Raw genomic sequence first — 23,556 nt, 5'->3', positions numbered from 1 at the left:
CTCTCAGGAATCTCTTTACCCCCAGGCCTCAGATGCTGCCTCCAATGTAAAGAAATGTATCAGATGGTTCATAATCTGTATTCTGTCAGGATATTTTAATGAGAGGTCAGTAAATACCATATATTTGGAAAAAAAACAAGCCAAAGCTGGGCCTTTTCTTTGTGACTTCAGCACAGTCAGTTTTCTGGCAGATGCTTTCACTTTGAATGAAGAAATTATATCTACTCAGCTTGGGTTCAATTCTGTGATCTGAGCAATTTTTGATATATCAAACCAGCCTAAAACTTAATTAGCTGTGGCATAGGAAGTAAATATGTAAAAGAGGTTTTGCAGAAGTCTTAACACTTTTTCATTAAAAGGGCCAGCATTGGTTTTCCTGGCTGATTGAAGTGTGATGTGCCACCTCCATGGTGATTACGTATGTATCGTTTGCACCCTACTTTTTTCAGAAAGAAGAGAGACTGGTGAAAGGAAAAAAATCCTTCCCAAAATGTGAGGACTGACATTTCTTTTGAGTAGTACTCTTGCGGTATGAACTGTAGATTTACAGGAATTAGGGACCAAACAGTTGAAGTATTCCTCTCCCCCTCCTCCTTTCTCCCCTCCTTTTTTAAAGTGTCTTCATCAATCAAAATCAACACAAATGAATAATGGAGGCAAATAGAATGTGAAGAGACAATAGTGGTGTTGTTCAGAATTGACGGCCATAAATCCATTGTATCCTAAGAGACTGCGGGGAAGTAAATACCTGCTCTTGCCCACCGCCAGTTAGCCCATGATTCGGAATATCATTTAAGCAAGTGCTGATGTCCCATTGAAACTTCAGCCCATTAATGCTCCTTTTATTTTAGAGCACCAGGGCTGCAATGAGGCAGGGGGACTTGAAGGGTGAAGGTTTGGAGTGACAGGGGAGGTTCCCCTCTCCTCATTCATTTGTTAATTTGGGATGACAGAAATAGAAATGATGTTCTTACAAGCGGGTCAAAGGGTTTTTTGGAACCAGCAGAAAACAAGGAAGCTGGTGCAAAGGAAGTTACAGAGCGCATCGTTTGAAATCATTAAAATTTGAGGCTAGCTGAGGTTTTCTCTGTAAGACAAAAAGGGAAGCACATCCCGATTGGCACTACAGAGGCATGTGCAAGGCTGGAGAAGCCCAGCAGAAAGCAAAGCCAAGCGGATTATGTACCTCGATTTCAGAGGGCATGACTTACGGTGTGGATTTGAGCCCTGACGTTTTGATTCAGGTATGATAGAGCCGGAGTCTCACGAGCTGCTCTTGTAGGAATTTGACACTGAGAGGCAACAGCCTCCAGGGTCAGCTGCTCTTTCTGCCATTCTGAAATGCCAGATCTCAAATGGAAACTTTCCTTCCTTCCTTCCCATTAGTAAGGCCCTTCCAGTTTTGGGTGCCTGTTGGAAGCAAGCCTGTGGGAGCAAGTGCAAATATGATTTTAAGGCCGAGGCTCACACGTTCAGGGGGTTTAAAGTTGCTTGTTTTATTTTTGGTTCTTCTGCAATTGCAGTTTGTTTGGCAGAGCATGCCAGACATAGATCACTTGCTCAGGGCTCGTTAGCACCGACAGCATTCCAGCTGTATCAAAATCTCTGAGTATATCAACCTCAGTCGTATTTTCATGCTTTTTATGATTTTCTTTCTCCCCGAATTGGGGAAAAAAAAAACCACCAAAGAAACCCAAACCAGCAACCAAGGCAAACAACCAACTACCTGGCAGGAAGGATTCCCCATCTGATGGGTGGGAAATGCTCTTTGAGATCACAGTGTGAACGAGCAGAACTCCCGACAGCAAGGCACCTCTACACAGAGGGGCTTGAAGGTGCCAGTTCTGTTGTGAAAACAGTTTATTTAGCAGTTAGTGTCTTGACTATTCTGTCTTTGTACTTCTGAAAGATGATCTCTTGCAAATGATGAACCCTTAGCCTTAACAAAGTACTGATCCCTCTATAGCATTTTCTTAATTGAAGCTTAAAAGTAAAAAAATATAGCGTAGTGCTTTAAGAGTGACTGTGTAGCACCTTTCCAAGTTTGCATGCCTGTCAACGGGATGTCATCCTGTAAGTGTGAATGAATGACTCTATTTCCAGTTTGAGTTTCCATTCCTAGGCAAAAATAGCACTAAATGCACTATACTTCCAAAATAGATTTTTTAAAAACTATATAAATCACGCCACAATAAAAATTAATCAGTAGTTATTTCTTCATTAAAAATGTTCTACATGTCCAGTACCAAGTGAAAACTGTGAACTGAAGACACTGCTTCATATGACCAAATGAAATCACAAGAAATAACTTTTCATTCTGAGCAGACTGTGTTTTGTAAGGATACCAGTTATATTTAACATTCCTCATGTTTTCCATTGTTGGGCTTTTTTTTTTTTCCTGCCAGCATGAAGCACTGAAGCTTTAAGCATCCTGTCGTGATGCTGATGTTTTGTTAAAGAAAATATGTGTTCCTCAGCTGTTGCAGTTGCTTCAGCATTTGTGCCTTTTCATATGACACTTGGCCAGCCTTTTAAAATTGCCTAAATCCCATGTGCACAGTGATGAGGCCTGAGATTTTTAAGGGCCTTGAAGTATCTAAATCATGGCACAGGCTGTCTAACTATTTCAAAAGATTTGATTCTTGGATCTGATTCATTTAGTCCAGGAGTCTCAATGTCCTAATTATCTAACCTATTCCTTATGATAGGATTTGGGGTTTTTTAAATTTTTTTTTTTCTGCAAACACAAATAATTGATAAAGAGTTAGCAGAATATTCTAATGGTGTGCATTAGGGTTGGATATAAGGTAGAAAGCAATAATGAGGTTTATAAATAACTTCTTGATATGTAGAATTCTAAAATAACCTCTTAAATTTGATTAACTGTCTTAAAATATGGTTAATCATCTAAATCCTTTATAAAGTATTTGTAAATGCATCCTTGACATAAAGCATGACTAGTTTGTCTGTATTTTATGAAACATGACAATTCCATTGAGGAAATGGAGGAGTATTTCTGCAATACAGTCAATGCAATTTGGAAATGAAACTCAGTGCTCCAGGTTTTAATTGCAGAATGTCAAATACTTGAAGAGTCTGAATTGCCTTGTGCAAATTTGTTGTGCAAAGCTAGGATGGAGTAGCTGCACTCTTCCTCAGAACAAAGCAGGCAAAGGAAGGAGAGTTATAACAGAGTTAAAAAACAAACATGGAATTATTTCAGAATGGTTTGGACCTCAGTTCTGGGGTGCAAAACCATCAGCATCATCAACAGGGTCTCCTGCTCCCAAAAGCACTCACTCCTGCCCTTATGCTGCATCCAGCTGCTTTCTTGTTTACACGGACACTTCTGTTTTCCCGTCAGTGTCTTCATATTGCATTGATCGAGTGCAAAATAGTTCTCCTCTCCATCCTTTTCCTTTTTCTCTTTCTTTTTTTAACCTGGATCAATTGCTTGATCTGATTCATCCCATGGCTGTTGAATCAGCACAACTGAGGTTGGCATGCTGCAACGAGATGGCAGACGAATACCAAGAGGAGTGCAGGGAGAGAAAGGGACAGACTTGAGCATGAGTCCCAAAATCAGTATTGCTGCTGGATGCTTTGCATCTTGGAAACATGGTCTTGGCTTGAGTCAGAACATTTAACCTATAAACTCCCCTCCAGTCTTTGACGCCCTTAAACTTTACTGTTGCCAACTGCTAAGTGGGAATAACACTAGTTACCTCAGGGATGTGAAGATTTACTAATGGCTGTTCAACCAAACTTTGCATGGAAAATAGGAAAAACTGCTTTTTACGCTCCTACTATTTGCCAAAATCATTTTATCATCCTAATGAGCTACATTTCATTTGTAGTAAAATAGATGTTTTTGACCATATTCCTCCTATCAGAAATATATTGCTAGAGCAAAGACAGGTCCCTCTTCTTGTAACCCAAGTGTCTCTATTTTTAATTTTGAGATGTTGGTTACATCTCTCTGTCTCTTTTTTTTTTTTTTTTTTAATTTAATGTTATGTATATATTTATAGCTCTTGCTATTGGAAGAGAATTTCCTGCTAACAGATCCATTTCTGTGGAGCTCTACTCTGACATGGAGTCCCTTGTGTTCCACCAGAAGATTGCTCCAGAATAAATATCTGCTCTGGTTGTAGGATTGATCAGCCTGGTGAACTGTAAACTTTATATTGCCTTCAGCACGTAGTAGATTTGCATGTGCAGGAGGTATTAGTGACTGGGCATCTGATACTTGGCAATGCCACATTTGGAGACGTGAGTGACAGAGGAGATGGAGCCCCAGCACCAGTGTCCTACTGAGTTGTTTCCTCTTTGGATAATTACATTCTCAGCTTTCTCTGCAGTTTTAACTGGGGGGGGGGGGGAAGTATCTGTCTTCACACCCTCATTTAAAGAGGTGAGTCTTGTAACCATGCACCATTAAACAGCTGCCACATCTCACCCAGAAGGACTTTTTACATAATGTTCATATCTGGTTTTCATTCCAAGCTGCACAGATCAGCAGTAATGCTACGTGGGTATCTGAAAGCAGGATTTGACCTGTACTTGGGTTCTGGTTCATATGCGCCGAGTAGCACTTGCTCAAATAGTTTCAGGGACTTCAACAGGAGTACTGGTATGCAGAATCAGGCCCCTAAGGATCCTTGGTAATGAAAGGTATCCTGTAACTGTAAGGTATTATTATGATGACTGCTCTGGAGAACACAGAGGTATTGAAGTCGGCAAAATGAATTACAGAGTTAAATGTATAAGTAAACCAAGAAGCGACTGATGTTTTTTGCATAGTAATAATCTTCATAATCGCTTCATTTGCACAGTTATTTCATTTTAAACTTTAGGCACAGTTTTGAAGCACAACTCAGTGGAGATTTTTCCTGTAATCTATAAACTTTAATGAAAGCTAATTGGAGGACAAATTTTAATCTAATTAAAATGTGACTGCATAAAACAGAAAGGATGAATGAAGTGAAATGCTCTATGGGGCACAGTTTTCAAACAATGATTATCCTGAATACTAAGTCAAATGAAGCTTTTGTAAAATGATGATCATGAACATTGCCAGCAACAGAACAACCTTGAGAAACTGCAAATGAAAGTTTTCATGTATTTAGTTTAAAAAGTGGACGTTTGCCTCACAACAGTGTAAGGACTTTTAAAAAAGAAAATAAAAAGCAACACTAACAGTCTCATCTAAAAACATAACAAGTAAATTAGCCAAAGGTGTACATTCCATCTAAGTTCTCATGATCAGCAGATGCAAATGTTTGCAGTGCGCCGATGAGTTATGAGCCCTAATGAGATTTCAATGCTGAGCAAACAATAAAAATTTATGCATTGCATAGTTTTAGTGGCCTTTGGCTTCATGGTTAGTGTTACACCCTTTCAACAGCTTCAGTAATATAATATCCAGCTGGCTTTGGAGGTAAGGAAAATTTTAGGGGTGAGCTGAAATTGTGAGAAATAATGTGATTGATTGCTTTGTCAGAATAATGCATTTCCACGGTATAATTGTCCGTAGTAATCTTAGCCCGGGTATGGATACATAAGTTCTAGTTATGTTCAGACACAAATTTTGAAGAATTCAGGTGAAGAATGGCTTTTCCAGCATTTGAACCAGACCGTTTCCTGTGCTGGGTATGTGTCCAAGGGTCTCACAAACAGACCCTCTAACAAGAACATTCCTGTCATAGTCCAGTAAACGGGAGAATTGAAAAGCTGCACTTTTCCCAACAACTGTCATGTGTCGCAAGAAAAGAAGTGGAGCACAGGCACAAAAAGAAGGCACAATAGATATTGAAATAAATGTATGTAATGGGGAATGGGGGGGGGGGGTGAATCAGGGAATTCAATCGGTGCAGTGAGAGAGTGAGCTCAAATGAGTTAAATTTAAAAGTCCCATTTGTGGGTTAGGCTGTTATGAATCCAGAACCTTCACCATAATGGTTGCCTGCATTACCCTACATAATATTAAAATCTTAGCGTGTGATTAATAGCAGATTCCCTGCATACGTGTCACAACACACATCTGCAACAAATCTGCCAGTATATTTCTGAGCTAGTTTTACTTTGGGGCCATAAAATAATTCCTGTTTTGTGAATGAGAATAAACCTATTATGCATTAGGTTAGCTACACCCAGTTTCTTCTCTTAAGGGAAAAGGAGCTGCTTATTTGATACAGCATCTCAAATTTCAGTGTTCAGAAGTGAGTTTAAACCTCAGCTAGATTTGCTTGAGCGAGCTGTTGGGATTTGCCTTCCCTGTTTCTGAGTTCTATGCTTTCCAAAACCTTCTGTGCAAAGAGTATTGAGAAATTTCTGGACAGCAATAAACTAGTGGACTTAATTGCAAGGTGTTTATTGCTAAATTTGTTAATGAGTCAACATGCAAAAAAGATATATTTATCCCTGTTTCCTCTTAAAGTAGTAGTAAAAAATAACTTCAAAAAATCTTTTTCTTAAGCTGTTTGGTGATGCAGTTTTGCTGTTCACAAAAGCCCTTTTTCCCATCCACAAATAGCTACCTTTTACTTTGCCCCAAGGGAACCGAGCATAGCTCAAATGAAGCTTAAAAAAAAAAAAAAAAAAAAAAAAAGAGAGAGAGATTTTTCCTGGTTGTAACTCAAAGTCTCTGTATATTCACACATACACAAAAAATACAAAGAAAGATGCAGAAGCATTCCTCCAGTCTGCCCTCTGAAAAGTCCTGTCGATCTGTTTCACTCCCCAAAATGAAAACAGAACCCCATGAAAACAACTTTAAATGACAACAAGAAAACATTAGGAAAGCAACATCTGTTTTGCATTCTTGGCATCAGGTCTGTCCTTGCAACACAGGGTCTGACACAGATGCACAGGGTTATGACACCACTGAGTACTGCTTGATTTAAAATGGTGTAACAGAGCAGAATCAGGGCACTGTGCTCTTACAACTGTGCAGAGCTGTGGCGCTTGATCTCCTTTGCAGATGTGGGACTGAAACCCCACTGAAGTTTTAGGCAACTTTCCATTGATTGATGCAGACTGTAGAGCAAGTCATATTCATCCTCCAACCATTTAGAATTTATTATTGACTGCTCTTTTTCATCGTGTGTGTTTTGTTGTCTGTAAAATCGCATTGCTCTGGCATGTTCCAGTAGGCTTCCTTGCATGCAGCCACGTTCAGAGAACCTTTCCAATGATGTTACATGATTAACCTCTGCGGTTTTTAAGTAAAATAAGATAGTAGTAAGGAGAGAGAAACCTGAAGGTACTCAGAAAGGCAAAAAGCTCCGATTTAATTGAAAATAATCAATAATAACGAAAATTTGGGAAGCCAGAGTTGCCAAGAGAGCAACTCTCTCACCATGATTACCTGGGATGGCACAGAGGGAGCGATTCTCTCCCTGTTTGATTGCCTACCCATAGTCATAACAGAGGCAAAGTTAGCTCACCTCACACCTGATATGGCTTCACTGTCCCCCGTGGAGCTGTGCCAGGTGCTGTGACATCGTGCAGTGTTTTCACCTGCCACTAGATGTCTGTGTGGGCTCTGAAAAGTTCTCGAGGGGATGATGCCCCTGGTAAACACGAGAGACAAAACTGGAACACAAGCTGTGGGAAAGCCTATTAGTTTGTGCTTATAAGTGTCACATCATTACTTTAATGAAGCCTATGTTTAAAGCAATGTATGCTGTCCAAAACTAAATTTCAGCCTTTCTCATTCGGACCAGATAAGGAAAAGGTGCTTTTCCTGGTCCACGTCTGTTGAAGACAAACTTACTGCTGTGAAAGTTTTGGAGGAAGTCGCTGAGATGTAAAATAAGTTCATCTCATTTCTATTCTGAAACGATGAAATACCAAAGTACAAAATATCTGCTCCATAAGAGAACTGTTAAGAGTTGTTTAGTTCTGCCCTATACCACCCAAACCACTGTATTGCTGGAGCCGTGTTTTCACATGTACAATACACTGGCATATCTGGGTGCACAGAGGAAGGCTGTGCATCAGATTTACATCAGTTTACTATATATAAGAAAAAAAAACAACCAACAAACAAATGAAAAAACCCTCTGGAAGAGCAGACCTGGGTACAGAAATCTATTTCCCAGTTCTGTTTCTCAGCAACTTGCCGTCTGGCCAGGACAGCTGCACCTGTGACCAGCTCTTCTGCACAGATCTCTCAAGAAAAATGCAGAAGTAATCAGCACCTTTGCCTTTCATTTATCTCTGTCACGCGGGAATAAGATACAGATAGTATCAGGAGCATTGAAAGGTTCATTCTGATATTATTTTCAAGATTTTTTCGTCTAGACAGAGAGGAGCAACCACTTGTATCTCTGTGGAACATACAGCCCCCCTCCACACTGACAGCCTAGGCTGAAGGCCAGAGGGAGGTAGTAGGCTGTCTATATTAAAAAAAAAAAAAGTTTAAAACCACCACCTACTCATCAGGTGACTGGAGACTGTGGTTGTAAAATGTGCTGCAGGCAGAAGTTCTGAAAAATCCCAGAAAGTGTTGAAAACATCTCTAAACAAGGTATTTTTCTCCTGCACCTTTCTTGCTAAAGGTCCCAATTGCTGCCAAGAAAACTAGTGAGAATGTTAGCTGCCAAATAAAAAATTTATGACAGTGTTTGGCAAAGGATTGTATCACTGCTTGTTTTATACATTTCCACAAGGCTCTTGAAGGGCTGTTGGACACATACGGCTCACTGATCACTGTGCTTTATCTGTTCTTTAATATATTAAAAAAGCAAGCTCCGATAAAATATTATTTAAACAATACGTATTTTTCCTTTTAATAGCCTCCTACAAGCACTTGCTATGGTGAGAATGTAATTTCTAAACAACATTCCGTATATTAAAATTGTTTTAAAAGCCCTTAACATGACAAAGTTACTTGTTATTTGAGTCACTTTCATAGTAAAAATATATGAACTTTTCAATTAAAAATGTATTGCTTTTGCAATTGTGCTTGTTATATGTTCAAGTCTGGGCCAATAAACCGACTGTTAAAACATAAAGAAGTCCATTCAGTCAAAGTTGTGCCTGCCATTTATGTTCCAAAACCCAAGAAAATAATATGTTGGTATTGCATTGCTCACCAATATCAATTAGGTTTTCATCTGTATCATTAAATTAATGCTGGGGGAGAAAATTGTTCCAGTGGATTTGGTGGAAAAAAATATATTTTTGAATACAGAGTTTGCTAACTGTGACAATAACAATTAGGCTGGCCAATGCTGAAACAACACCCTTAAAAATATTTTCTTCCACTGAGGAAAAAAATGGTCTGTCTTTTCATACCAGTTATCAGATTAAGCTTCCAGCTGATAATTAGTGCTGTTTAACACAGATCTTGTTGGTCAGAAATCTCAAAGCCTGAGCGGTTTACTTTTTCTCATTATTGTGTGCTGCTGGAGGTGGGAGGTTTGGAGCACCTAATTGTACCATTGCACCATTTTGTCAGGAGGCAAAGAGTCTCCTCCCTGGTGGCCAGGAGGCAGTGGGACACAGAGCTGGCTCTGCTCCCAACCAGAGCATCACAACGCTGTGCTGTCCCAAAGCCCCCCCAGGGCCCCAGAGCTCTGCACCATCCTCGTGTCTTCATGGCAGAGCGAATATTGTTGAGCAGCCAACAGCACTACAAATGCTGCGCGCCTTGTGTACGCTTGTGTGTTTCATGGTGTTTGATATAAAGTACTCAAGACAGACCAGAATTAAGAGGATTATTTCAGACAGCATTAGGAGTTAATTTACAGAAGATTAGCTCTAAATCAGGCAGATATCATAAGCAAATTAGCATCAGTTGTAAGAGATTCAGAATCAAAATGTGTGGTTATTTTAGTTTCTCCCAGTATGTACTTAGTGGAAGAGTAGTATCTTTATTAGTTTCCCACACTAAGGTGTTACATCTCAAATGGTGAAAAACCATGTATTTTTTCCTACATGCACGCTGTTTTTTGTGATGCTGTTTACTGGCAATGAAACTGCTTAATTCCAAATACTTGTCCTCTGCTGAATATTTTATATTTCATGCTACTTCTACATTGGATAATGTTTTGTTTGGCCCTAGAAATGATGTCTCCATGGTGTGTTACAATATTTTAAATAGGTAATATGCAGCTTTACTTCAGAGTAACGCAGTTAATCCTTTTTTTTCTCTGTTAAAATGAGTCACATTTTAATGCCAACTCATAAAAATGGAGTGTATAAAATGCTATATACCAGGGTGAAGATTACAGCTACTTAAAAATAGCTTCCTTAATATTTAAGCTTGTAAATTATAAATTTGTTTTATTTCCACAGCAGTGATGGTTAATTTGTGCTAAAAAGCATATTCTGTTCTTCAATCAGTTCTCCAGACATATTTTTCTGGCTGCAGACAGGCAGTCACGAGCACCTATCCCACCGCTTCTCAGTATCACAGTTTCAGGAACACTTGCCCAATTAGTGGAGAAGTTGATGAAATGGATTGGGCTACGGTATTAAAGCCTGTGCTCCGAGTTGTCCTTGAGATTATGAAAGTTTTGAAGTCTACGAATGAGATTCCCATCTTTGGAGAAATTTGTGTTCTGCTGTCCAAGACTTTAAACTGCTTAGTCTTCAGCGTGCTCCTGAACATTTGGGTTTTTAACAGGGGAGGGAAGTCTGGGTGGTGTTTTACGATTTTTTTCCTGTCTTGATGGACCAAATTCCTCTTGACAAGGTTGGCCTGAGGTCATGAATGTCTCCCTGTGTTCACTGAAAGAGGAATCTTCGCTCCTTCCAGGAGATCATGAAAACGCACACCCACTCTAAGCCAGGCTGGGCTTGCAGGTCCCTCCGGTTGCAAGACCCGTGACTGCTCTTGCACTGTGACTTTGTGCCCTGTAGTTTTACCGAATGCTTGGAGGCTCGGGGTGGTTATTAAACTGAGGTGTCTGAGGTCATAACAAAGTAGAGGCTTCTCTGCTCCCCTAATAGAAACACCGTAACATACTGAAAAGAAAAGACTTTCATAGTGGCGAGTATCCCCTGTCAACTAATTTGATAGTTCTCTATCAGGTAAACCATTTGTGAATACATCGATTCTTTTTATTTTTCACTGTTCTGTCTTCACTGTTCCCAGGTTTTCTCTGAACCGGTTGGGCAAAAATTGATTTTTATTTGTTCCACTGGCCTTGTGGAAAATTAGCTTATGAACTGGTTTTTATAGGAAGACTCAAAGCACAGAAAAGGTTGAAAAATAAGCCTATAGCAGTCAAAATTGTTGTCTGAAATGTCTTCAGACTGGAAGGCTGAATTTATTGCTCAAAACAAGTACTAGCATTGTGGAGGTGTGCAGTCCTGCTCATTATCACTGGAAAAGGGGGAACCAAAAAGCACAGTAAAAAATTAAATTTTAATAATGCTAGTGATATTTTCTAAATCCTTCTTGACAGAAAGATTCTCATTATTTTTATCTGTCTCAGAGTAGGCTCTTTTAATGCCATCTCACAAATGGCCTTAGCCATGATTGTTTTCCTTTCTTTTATAGCATTCGAAAAAAAAATGAATATATACCAAAAAAAATTCTATTCTATCATTCAAGAAGTGCCATGAAATGGTAACATTTTGGATAGCACATCTTCAGGAACAATTGCTGCAGATGCCTTCAGGTTTTTACAAAAGAGGTCAACATTGTTAAGACAATTGTAGAAAACTTGCCATACAAAAAGACGCCCAGTCAAATATGGTGTGATAAGGAGAAAATAATGCAAGAAAAGTATGTATGTCCAGTGTCCAGCTTCATCACACCTAAAAGCTGTAGATGAGCCATTAATTAAATTGAGGCAGAGCGAAAGACTTTGTTCCTTTCATCTGTTTAAGATATATCTTTTAGTGGTTTCTAATGATCATGGAAGTTGATAAGATGCAGACTTCTGACATTTTTGTTTTCTTTAAATTGCAGAGAATGTAAATTTAACTGTATTTATCATAAAAGCCAATATGAGATCATGTATGTTCTTGTAATTTTATAGCTTGCATACATTTCTTCTGCTGAGGAAATACTTGCTTTAGCTTTGACTGCTGACGAGGGGGTTGGGAGTTTTTTTTTTCCTATTAACCCTTTGGGGACCAGGGCTTCATGTACCCGATGTGCTGAAGAGAATGCCATCGTGCTGACAGCTGGTCTATCCACCCTCCCTCAGAGCTCTTTCTAAAGCTCTCATAATGTTTGCTAAGGCCTATGGTTCTTAGTCATGCTCAGGTGACTAAATGTGTGATTTGTTCTTCTTGATACTTCAGTACCCTGAGAAAGGCTGGTTGAAGATTAATACAACCTTGACTCCTTCCACTTGCAGTTGCCACTGTGCACATGATCTTCGTTTAGACTTGCCACAGGGATCTGGTGTTGCCTCTGCTTTGCATGAAATGAGTTAATCCCCCTCCCGTTTTGGTTGGTGAGTTTCTGTGGCCCCAGAAGCCTCCTGCTGTGCCTCCTAATGACAGTCATAACCTAATTGATTCCCTCTGTGGAAGGAGTGGACATAGAGAAATGAGGAAACTGAAGCTGCACCACAACCGTGTGGACAAAAGTTCCCTGTTAGGGTCTCTGAGCAGCAGAAAGATACTTTTCATCCTTCAGAAATGCCTCCCTATTGTTTAAAAAATAAGCAGTGAATAAAATACGAGCTAGTAGAGGATTTTCAGCATCCTCCCTTTTTGTCTTAGGTCCCATGTCCATGAGGTCCTCGTTCAGGCTTTCCCTGTTCTCGCATGTTTGACCTCAAATCTTTACTGCAGGTCTCTCTCCTTCCTAGGCCAGTCAGTCCCCTCTCACTCCCCACAGACTCCACTAATCACCTGGGTACCATTTTCATCTCCTGTGACTGCCAACTTCTTGAGAGAGGACTCGTGCAAGCCATGGTAACCCTGATGGATATAACACTATACTCCAATACTGTTCATATGGTTTTGTTGCATTTGGAATGTACTGTCAGACTTCTGCTATGCATTAGATATACCAATGAGTATTTTTACTATGAGATACCATAAAATAATTCTAAATTTTAATCTTAATGGCAAGATTGTCAGAAGATGACATAGCGAGGTAAATAGTTCCTTGATCCAAGGAGGGCCAATGTGTTTTAGGAAACACTCATCTCAGAGAGGGATGTCTCTCCTATCTTTCACTTCTCCAGGAAAACTGTCAAAGCAAAAATATATTTGATTCTGGTCAGAATTTAGTGTGCAAATATGGCATCCATTAAAGGGAGATGATGGTTCAAGGTCTTTAGTGGCTAATTATTGATTAGCGTCTTCTGCTTTACTGGTGAGTTTTATCTCTGCAATATTTCTGGTTACACACACTTTACAGTACAATAGCACCTTTCCTGTGTGATTTTGCCTGCAGAGCTTTCTTGCTTGGGCCTCCTGTTCAAGGTTTTAGGGGTATTCATTCCTGTTCTGTAGGCACCTAGCCTAGTGTGCTAACCTAACTGACCGGCTCTCCTGGGTGCATATATGGCCAGGAAATGGAGAAGGCAGTTCAGGGCAGGACTCGAGCTTATATATATACAAGGAGCTGAGAGATTAGCTAGATATAATTTGGATGTTTAAAGTTGGATAGTGTGACTACTTCCCTGCACCTGTTATTACATGACTCATTCTTTCATTCAGGGCTCAGGTGGAAACACATTGATGTGGTTTGAGTGTAATACTATAACTAGAGGTTGGTATCCATGTTATTACAAGTACACAGCCCCAGTCCTTAAGACTGAACTTTGAAGCTAGAGGATGTAGCGCTGCACAACTCCTCAGCCCTATCAACAAAATCTTAGGCACCTTGTATGGCCTGGCTCTTCCAAAAAACCCTGCTAGTCAGCCAGAAAAATGCCATCCTTTTTTATTCTCCAGTCCTCCATTATTGAGGCTTTCAATTCCTTATTGGCTCAGTTTTCAACATTTTTTAATGGAATTTCCCAAGATCTTACACATAGGGAACTAGAACCGCTGTCCATAGGGGAAGAAGAGGCTCCTTTGGAAAGGAATTCACAGAACATGAGAGAGGCTTCTGCTGGAAACAGTCTATCTGCAGACTAGAGGTGGACCTTAGGCAGTGTGGGCTTTTTTTCATGAAGTAAGTCATGGGGAGTCCTATCCCATCTCCACCACCCCCAAAGCCTTTTGACCTCTGAATGTACAGTGTCAATTACAATGTAATCAGTTCTTCTGGTTTGAGAACACAAAGCTTTGGACTTATTTTCGGAGTTTGGGATGTGGGAGAGGAAAAGAAACTTGAGTATTTTCCAAATTCCTCACTTTTTTCCAGGGTCAGCTAGAAGAGAGCCATGGAGTCATATGCAACTTACACAGATATTTTTTTTCCGATGTTATTTCTGTTTGCTAATTTCAGTTGTTAATGATGAAAAGTGTCTCAAGTCAGGTACTTCCAACCAGCTGTAATTTTTCTAAGCAGGGTTCTCTTACTCTTTTATTACAGTGGGTTGCCAAGTCTTTATGTTTTTGCCACAGCCTGTCTCTTTCTTTTTGGTTACTTTTATTTGAGAAAAGCATTCTTAAACTTGAAGATAGAAAAGATGAATAGTTACTTGAACAGCCCCTAGATACCCTGAACTTGAGAATTATCATTATGTATCTAAGGCTTTGCTTTACCAATCATAACACTTTATTCCACTGTGTGGGGTCTAGTGTTTCCATTTGAAAGCTCATTGTAACAAGGATGTTCTTATATACAGTAATAATTGTGTCTGTCCAGAAGGTACATGAGTATAGCTTTATTACTTTAAATTCACATTTAGTTTTGCTTGGGATGTTTTTGCCTATGTGACTAGACCTATACTTTGTGTTTGCTTGAATCTACTGATTTGCACATGAATATTGGACTCTTAAAAATCTCTTACCACTGATTTGCATGCACCTATTTTCTTTCATGTATGCAAAAGCTGCCAGTCAGAAATAAAAGGGCACAAAAAATGCAATAGCTGAGTATTCAAAGTGACCATTTAAAATCTGGTCTTGTATACAGAGAACAAGCCTTTCTGTCCAGTAAACTGACAGAAATCACTTCTAGTTAAATCATAAATACATATTACAGTGAAACACTGTTGGACAGTGCTCCATCATCAATCAGTCTGTGTTCTTGAGGACACTGTTTTTCAAGATGCCTCCTTTAAGAATAAAGCCCTGTGTTGTAATGAATGTGTGCTAACTGATCCTCCAAGCCATTTGTAATTTTTTTTTATTTGTATCAGTGTCAGAGATGAGCTTCTGTAAGAAATTTTTTTGCAGTATTTTATTTGTAGTCGTCATTATTTCAAGTTAAGGACACAAAACTCTTTATGCACCCAGAGTCTGCACTGGTTCGTTTATGTCCTGTATTTTGTTAACATGTTACTGTGATTGCTAATTTTCATGACAATTGTTATTGTACCATCAGTGCTTAATGGCAAGGCATCATTATTCAATGCTGGTCAATCAGGCACTAAGACATGTGCAAGACATCAGGCTGAACCCATATAGATGTCGTGCACTCCCCTGCTAATGAATGCAGTTTTGTAAAAAGGTTTAAACACGGTTGGCATCCTTAATGTAAGGTTTGCAAAAGCTTATTCGGGAACTGCTTTGTGTTTATACGGAGCAGATCTAAACATGGCACAAACAGAGTTAGACCCATTGTGTGTATGTGTGTGTGAAGCTGTGGAGAAGGGGTGAATCATTTTGGGTTTTGAAAATGTGGAAGGGCAGCACAATTTCTGCCCTGGCCGGAGTGAGGGGAACAGATTTGCCAGGAATGTCAATGTTCAGTAGTGGATGTGGGACCTGTTCTGCAAAGCAGAGGTTGCCGTGTGCGTCAAGGAAGTGATTCTCAAAATTGGACGGTGTCATAAAGTTGGCACTGGCTGGAGGGGCCCTCCAGCATAGCAGTGGTTGGAGGTCAGGCATCTAGAAAGGTGGAACAGAAGGAAACTCAAGAGGAGCGGGATGTGCTTTCTGCGTTGTTAGTCCAGAGTGCTCTTCCAGTGCGTCAGTTGACATTACCCTTGCATCTGCTTTAGTTACGGTTTCTGTGTGGTTTTGCACCCAAATATTTCGGGCTGCTGTCCATAATAAACTAGATGGAACTTGGGTTTAAAGCACAGATTTTTCATCTCTTCTAACTGAACGTAGAATGAGCCCTTGTGCTCCTAGAGGCTCAAGTATGAAAGGAACAGTAGACACTGGCTGTTAACGAGCTCCTGCGCACAGGGCTCCAGCAGAACTTGGTGTGAATTCAGTGCCTGAGCTGCATCGACTAAATGGTTAATTCATCTCATATCAACAGCACTATGATTCATAATGTAAACTTGAGGAATCCTTGATGTTTCAGTCACACATTCCTCTTAATTTGGCCATGCATTCTTTTAAAGCTACAGTGTGCTAACTTAATAAAATGCAGCATGCAAATGCACAAGTTTTTGCCTTCAGGCATTTTAGCCATGGATGTTTCAATGGGTGTCTTCTTTCAAGTATATATTCTTTTTTAAATTATTTACCCTGTAAACATGCTTTGCATTTTCAAAGAAAAATCTGGGCTCCCTCATTCACCAGATTTTGTTGAATTTAAGGTGTAGTAGAGATAAAAGACCATCATCTGCTTCTTGCAAGCATGTTAGCCTTTGGGATTTTTTTGCAGTGAATGTTAGGCCCCATTTTCTTCTCCTTTGGTATTATCTCTCCCTCCCCCACTTAAATTCCTTGATGCTTTGCCTAGAGCAATACCCACTGGCAGTGTCTGGCTGTGACAGTACTATAGGCTTCCCTACAGATGGGTCCTGCCAATGCCAACCATTGTTCTACAACTGTGAGCTGGCTTGACTGTCTTGGATCACTTAAAACCTCCTTTCCTCTTCATTTGTTCTTGGCTCTGAAGGGTCGCCCTTGCCTGTTGACTTTGAGATCTAAAATGTGCTGACACCTAGAACTTGTGTTCTGTGTCTGAGCAGCAGCTCCCAGACTTGGACTTAACAGGCACTATTAAGTCCTCCTTGGGACTATCCTGCTGCTGCCAAACTGCTCTGTCATTCTTCTCCAAGCCCCATCCTTTGGGCAGTATGCAGGTAGTTTAATTTTACTTTCTCACTTGAAAGAAAACCAGTAAAACTCAATGTTATTCTTTTTTTTTTTAAAGATATAAAATTAATCTTTAACTGTGGGCTTGAATATTAAAAGTATATAATGCTTCAGTGTAGGATTCTGTTGATAACATCCAGCCTATTTCATGATTAATTTGTTCTTTTTAATATGATATTCTTTTGCTGCACTGTGCAGACTAATTCAGATTCCTAAAAATTGAACTTTGATATGTATTTCCTGGATTCACACTGTAAGTAAACCTTCAATTAGCAGATACAGGTGGTGGCATGCCTGATTTTAGAGACATGGACACTGATTAAATAATCTTACAATCAGGTGTGTACTGCCAGGGTATTAAAATAAAATATTTGGGGGATCTGATATTTTTTTCTTATTTTTTCTTTAGTTTTGCTCCTCAGCCAAAGCAATAATATTTTCAGTAGGCCAGAGATAGGAGGAGCTGATTTAAACACTCAGTATGTTATGTATGCCTTTGCCTAACTATGTGTTAGATTAAGCGAGTTTCACTCACAGTTAATCCTTTGTAAATTAGCATTATGGATGCCTTGGGGCCCACATCCCACAAATAAAATGGTTGTCATGCCAGCTGCACTGTGTATTACTTAAGGCTGAATGTTTTAAGAGTTTTCATGCTTTTAATCTATTTCACTGCTGAGTTTCAATTTTGCTGAGTGTCTTTTCAGGAGTGATGAGGGCTAGTGAGTAAATATATATTTTGGTTTTCATGCATTTGCCTGGGCAAATCGTTTGTTATCAGGTGTTTGCAGAGAATGTCACACCCCGCTACAAAAGAGAAGCTTGTAAGTTCAGGTGTTAAATTGAAGTGCAAACCAACGAGAACCAAAAGCCCTTAATTAGCTTTATTTTGTTAGCCTGCTACACTTTTTTTTTTTTAAGGGGAAAAAAGGAGTGAGAAACATCCCTCCCTCCTCCTCATCCTTTTGGCAGAGTAAATATTGCCTGTTAAGTTTGAATTAGCTGTCATCGCGAAAGAATTAATGCTGTGGTTGAGCCTTTCTAGTGAGGAAGGGAAAAATAAACGAGACAGATCTTAGTTCAGCTTTAAGTGATAAATGAGGACAAAGCAGCCCATTCATCTCCTGCTAGGAAAGTGGACACAAACACTAAAGCAGTTTTGCGGAAGACGTGTCAGCAAATGTGATCATTTTGTAACCTGTCAGGAGGATAGAGAGCTAGTCCTTTTAGAGTGTCACAGGGGAGGGTGTCTGTCTGATGTGACAGTTTTCATCCATCCATTTATTGCTTTTTCTTTAGGTGGGGGGTAAGCAAGGAGAGAGCTGGAGTTGGTTAAAACCGCATTTTTCTTTACACTTTCCAATATAATTTATTTGTATATCCACCCGCGTCCAAATGAAAAACATTTACCAAGGAAAACTCTCCTCTGCTCTCTGGAGTTTCTTCTCTCTTTCACTGCGTGAAATATGCTCATATTAACACATTACACTCCCTGTCTTCAAGTTGTACTCGGCTTGATGTTTCACAAGACACAGCTTTACCTCTTCTTACCATTGTTTGGTTGGTGAAGGCTTTGGTTTGGTTTGGTTTGGTTTACAGAATCATGAGAAAAAAAATAAAAATAAATATAATTTGGTGTGCTTTTATTGCGTTTGGTTTGTTGAGGTTTTTTGCTATAGCTCTCCAATTCTGGTGATAAGCTTTATGTACAAATATGTTTTGCTAAAGATCCTGTTTCATGGAGAGCCTGTGAAAATATTCTTCCTTCTCTGTGAGAATGGAATAACAAATGCTGAATTCTTACAATCCAAAATCCTCCATAAAATGCCTCAAATTCTACTGTTCCTTCATTTAGTAATTTTATTTGACGATTAATTTCAGGAAAAGTCTGTAGTGATGTGGTGTCTGATTTTAAAAGCAGGGATTTCTCCCAACAAATGATTGAAAAATATTAGGACTTTCTACTTCTGGCATCTTTTTTTTTTTTTCACTGATTTCCATTTTTTTATACTACATAGAAAATGTAACATTTGCCTATTACCATAAGTAAAGGTATGCTACAGAGACAGGAGATGCTTTTACAACATAAGCTTCACAGTTTGACACTTGCTTCTTTATATCATCCTTTTCTTCAAAACTATCTTTTATACTTTTCCCTTGGTATTTTAGTACAAGTAGGTATCTCATTGACATGTGTTTCCTTGAAATCTTGTTCCTTAATAGTAAAATCCCTTGAAAATTAATAAATTGTTTCTGTTCAGATTAAAAAAGCCGTGAAGATTTCAGAAAGGTTTTAAAAAATATAATGATACTTACTATTACAGACCACCCTGCTTGGTTGCATTGACTGAGGACTAATTATTTCATTTGTTCTTAGGAGGTTAATAAATCTGAACATAAAGTATTTCATTTATTCTAATATGTGTATAAGTGTGTACATAATTAGGAAAAGTCTATTTCTTTCCTGAATGAAAAAGTTGGATTTAAAAGCTACATAAAGAAATGTTTGGAAGCAGTGGAAATTGGCAGAAGTAAAAATAATCAAGATACACAAAATAGTACAGAAAATCCTGAATTTGTGGGCATGTGTCTTTTCTCCAATATATTTGTGTTCCTTGTTTTATGATTTTACGTATATTCTGCTGTTTTGTTTTATTTTGTTTTATTCACTGGGGTTTTTTGTCTCTTCTGCTCTTTTCCAGGATCATCCAAAACAGGATTTTGATCGTTGTTCTGGCAGTCATCATCATCTTCACCACCATGATGGCTATTTTTTTTTCTGTCAGGGGACGCTGATATCTTTGTTCTTCACTAAACAGCAACAAACTGCTTGTTCTCAGTAATTAAGACAAAGTGGTCACATGAATCATTCTCTTGCACTGACAGAGTCTCCCTCTCTTTTCCACTCTTCAACTCAGGTGCAAGTGGTGTAAAATATTTTGTATTATTGATGGCATAGTTGATGGCATGTGGGGCTATCATTTTCTTACATTTTTTGTCTTCAGGATTTTTGTCTTCTTGTTTTCAGGATATTAATATTTGTTGGAGTGAGGGCTTGTTCTGATTTAAAAAGACTTAATGTGTGTTGAATTCAAGCTCAGACAATTAGTCTGTGAATTGCCAGAGTTTAGCAAGGGAAGAGGGATCTTTGCACTTATCTTGTGCTATGAGGGGTGTATGAATATCAAACAGTATCTGACTCTCTATTATATAGAATATAAGTAAAGCAAAGACCAAATGATGTAGAAAGTGAACCTGACTCCTGTGACTAACTCCCGATCATGCATTATCGTAATAGATGTAACTTGGTTAAGAATAGTAGCCAGTTTTAAAAAGAGAGCAACCTTAGGATGATCTTTAAAATCTGATGTGAATCCAGTACTCAATTTAACATTTTTTTTTTGTTTATAATTAGGCTTTCTCTTCTGCTTATTCAAAGCAATTCCACTTTCATCAAGATCATGAAAATGCACCACTTACCTAAAATGTAGTTGTGACCACAGCCCATCTGTTGAATCTCTTTTAAATCTTCCATTGTTGATATATGTACTGATAAGCGTACACACTAGGCCCTAAATGAGGACATATAAAGATTCTTATCTATTTGTTGCTGATTGAAAAGAGATCCTAAGTAATAGCTCAGCGACAAATGTGTGATTATAGTGCATTAAACAAGAATCTAGATTTTTAATATTGGCCTGACTATGCTGAGACTGCATGTTGGAAATATTTGAAGTGTATTAAATTCTAATGTGATATTCCCCTTTTTAAACAGAAACTGTAAAAATGTTAATTTATACATGCTTTTAGTTGATATAATATATCATAGTTTCATCTACCTGTGTGTAAATGAGCTGTTTCTCTTTTCCTATTGGCTGTGCTTCTCCTATAGACAGGTTGAGCTCGTTTGGCTTATAATTAAGATAACAATTCCAACAAAGGTCTATTGCTAGGGATATGATGAAGTACTTTTCATGATAACTTTTAAATTCATTATTTGCAATCCCTTACAAATATTACAAATTGAGAGGAATTTTAAGCCCTTGAACTCCAGCCATGAAATCTTTCCAGAAAGATGTTCAAAGAAACAAAGAGCTGGTGAGTTTTAAATTCCTCCCCACATTAGGCAGCACCAAATTTTCATGTGTGCCTTAGTACTTCTGGGATTTTGGCATCCCTGTCGTCTCTGCCGATTTGCTGTGCTCCTTGGGAGCTGATTTTGAGATAAACATCTGGGAGTTGATTTTGGCCCTTAATATGTCCCCTGTTTTCTCTACATGGAAAAAAACCCAAATAGTTAAAAGATTGTGGTACCGATGCCACATCTAAGACATAGAAAGATGGTGATAAATATAAAATGAAAGGATGCACAGGAAAAATGTTATTCACTGAAACGAATGGGAGCGTGTGTGGTCAGCTCTGGTGTCTGTGTATTACATGCAGCTCACAACAAAGTTTAGAAGTGGTTTATGTGCCAGGTTTCCCTACCAGCTCATGCCAGTGGCTGTAGGATTGTGCTGGTACAAAAGTTCCTGAGTAATCCAGACCCGTGGTTGCAGGGGGTGCTGTTCTGTGCAGCACAGCTCAGTCATGTTCAGCTCCTCACCTCGATGGCCCTGCACTGTCACAAGGTCATGGGACCCCCACCGGCCGCCTCCTCCTGGGGCGTCCTCCCCTTTCATCCTTGTGAGGTGTGTGGCATTTACCACGTGGCTTTCAGACACGGAAAGATTTGGGTGTTCAGCTACCAGCCTTCAGTCACAACATGCCCACAAACTAAGCACTTTGGGTTGTGTAAGCAGAGCTCTGGCCGTTAGCTTCGAGTGATGGCACTGAGCTGAGTTCAGACAAATTAGGATGAAACCTGGCAGCATCAGGAGATATTTATCCTCTCCTCGGCAAATTAGGAGATGCATATTCTGTAAAGCAGAAAACTGTCAAGAAGGAAATCTTAAGCTCCGTCTGTTGCCTAGACATTCTCCGCGTTGCCTCAATAATTTAACTATCATGGGAATTGATTCATGACTACTGATCTTAACATTGACCTATGACTAGGTTTTGCCCTCTATCTAGCCACCTGCTGGAATCAGCAAAAAGCTGAAAGGAAGCTAGTTTTCCTTATCCCAGTATAAATCTAGGGCATAGTGTCACATCAGATACATCCACTCAGATAGAAATGAGGGAGAGAGAGAGACTGCCACGCAAAGCCTTCATCTTCACTTTTGATGAGCCCGCCATCGCTATGTTTCTCTTACTAACCTGTTAATAACTCCTCTGTGCCTGCTTTGCATCCTCGAGTACTCCCCACATGTAAAACAGTGCTCAAGTGGACATTACACCCTTCAAAACACGATATTACTCTTCAGTCTCCCCTTTTCATCCGGCTCAGGAAGTGTGGGGGTGAGATGTACCAAATCCACACATTTTGGTGGGGACTGAGTGACTTCGACTGAGAACACAGCCCGAACCACCCACAGGTAGGGTGACACCCCCGGGTCCACGCTTCCCCTGAACTATTTTGGTTGCATTTATAGCACATCTGTGAATGAATCCAAGTGCTTACAAATGTAAACCTCAAAGAGCAAAATGTTTCTAATGCTGCCGGCCTTTGTGGAGAAATGACAAATTAAAAAAACGCACGCACGGTGCTGTGTGCGAAATTCATCCTGGCTAAACAGCTGGGCTCACAGAATAAATAAACTAATTCTGCGCTGATACAAAATCAAAAGCAATTTAATTAAAGACTCTTAAGTTTTAAAGGGTTTTAAATGCTATACGTTTTGGGGAAATATCAGAAAATGTAGCTTGACTGACGTCAGTTCCCATCTCTGGGATGGGAGGCCATTTGCTATTCTGTTTAAGGCAGGCTGGATTGTCTTATTTTGGAGCCAGCTTGGTGGGGGGTTTTCTTTGCTGCTGCTTCAGAGCTCTGAGCTTCAAAGGCTGAAATTAATGGTGAACAAAATTGTGCGGCTCTGACCATCCCATGCGGGGCAAACCCATCGAGGGTTATCATTAAGTAAAGAAATAAAGAAAAAAAACCCTGCCAGTTCCAAGAAAACCTCATCAGATAATGACCTCTGTGATTGGGTTTTCATTACCAAACAGCATCCAGAGATTGTCTGCCCCATAGAAGAAGAAAAAAAAAAAAAGAAAAGAAAAAGCAACTGTGTCTCTCTCTCTTTCTCTCTCTCGCTCTCTCTCTCCTTTTTTTTTTTGCACATCTTTTCTTTAAACCTGTCAGATCATTTCAGTATTTCAAATCCGAGGAAAACAGCCTGCCTGCTGCTGTATTTGAAGTTGTAATGGTGTCAAAAAGTCACGACTGACTGACAGCCGTCAGTCCCAGAGGAGCTCATTAAATCATAAAAACTTGACAAGGAAATAATTGAGCATCACTGGCAACTTGGCGCCTGTTTAGACGTTTTTATTTTCTTTCATTATTAGTCCCCACCATTACGT

The 23,556-nt window shown here is 39.4% G+C and overlaps 1 protein-coding gene across 4 annotated transcripts in view; it reads left to right on the top strand.

The window, feature by feature from the left end:
- The window catches only part of VTI1A (vesicle transport through interaction with t-SNAREs 1A), a 263,102-nt gene extending 239,872 nt beyond the window's left edge, over positions 1-23,230 (top strand). For 2 of the 4 annotated variants that reach the window (XM_027883627.1, XM_027883626.1), the window contains one exon: positions 19,797-23,230. In XM_027883627.1, the coding sequence (XP_027739428.1) occupies positions 19,797-19,890 (94 nt within the window). In that variant the 3' untranslated portion in view covers positions 19,891-23,230. The remainder of the gene's footprint in view (positions 1-19,796) is intronic. The other 2 variants (XM_027883630.1, XM_027883629.1) reach the window with 1 other exon arrangement.
- Positions 23,231-23,556: the final 326 nt, after the last annotated feature.

This window comes from Empidonax traillii, unplaced genomic scaffold (assembly GCF_003031625.1).
Source record: "Empidonax traillii isolate 1590-97213 ecotype Southwest subspecies unplaced genomic scaffold, ASM303162v1 scaffold130:size970688, whole genome shotgun sequence".
NCBI lineage: Eukaryota > Metazoa > Chordata > Aves > Passeriformes > Tyrannidae > Empidonax > Empidonax traillii.
This window is presented reverse-complemented; position numbering and strand designations above follow the sequence as displayed.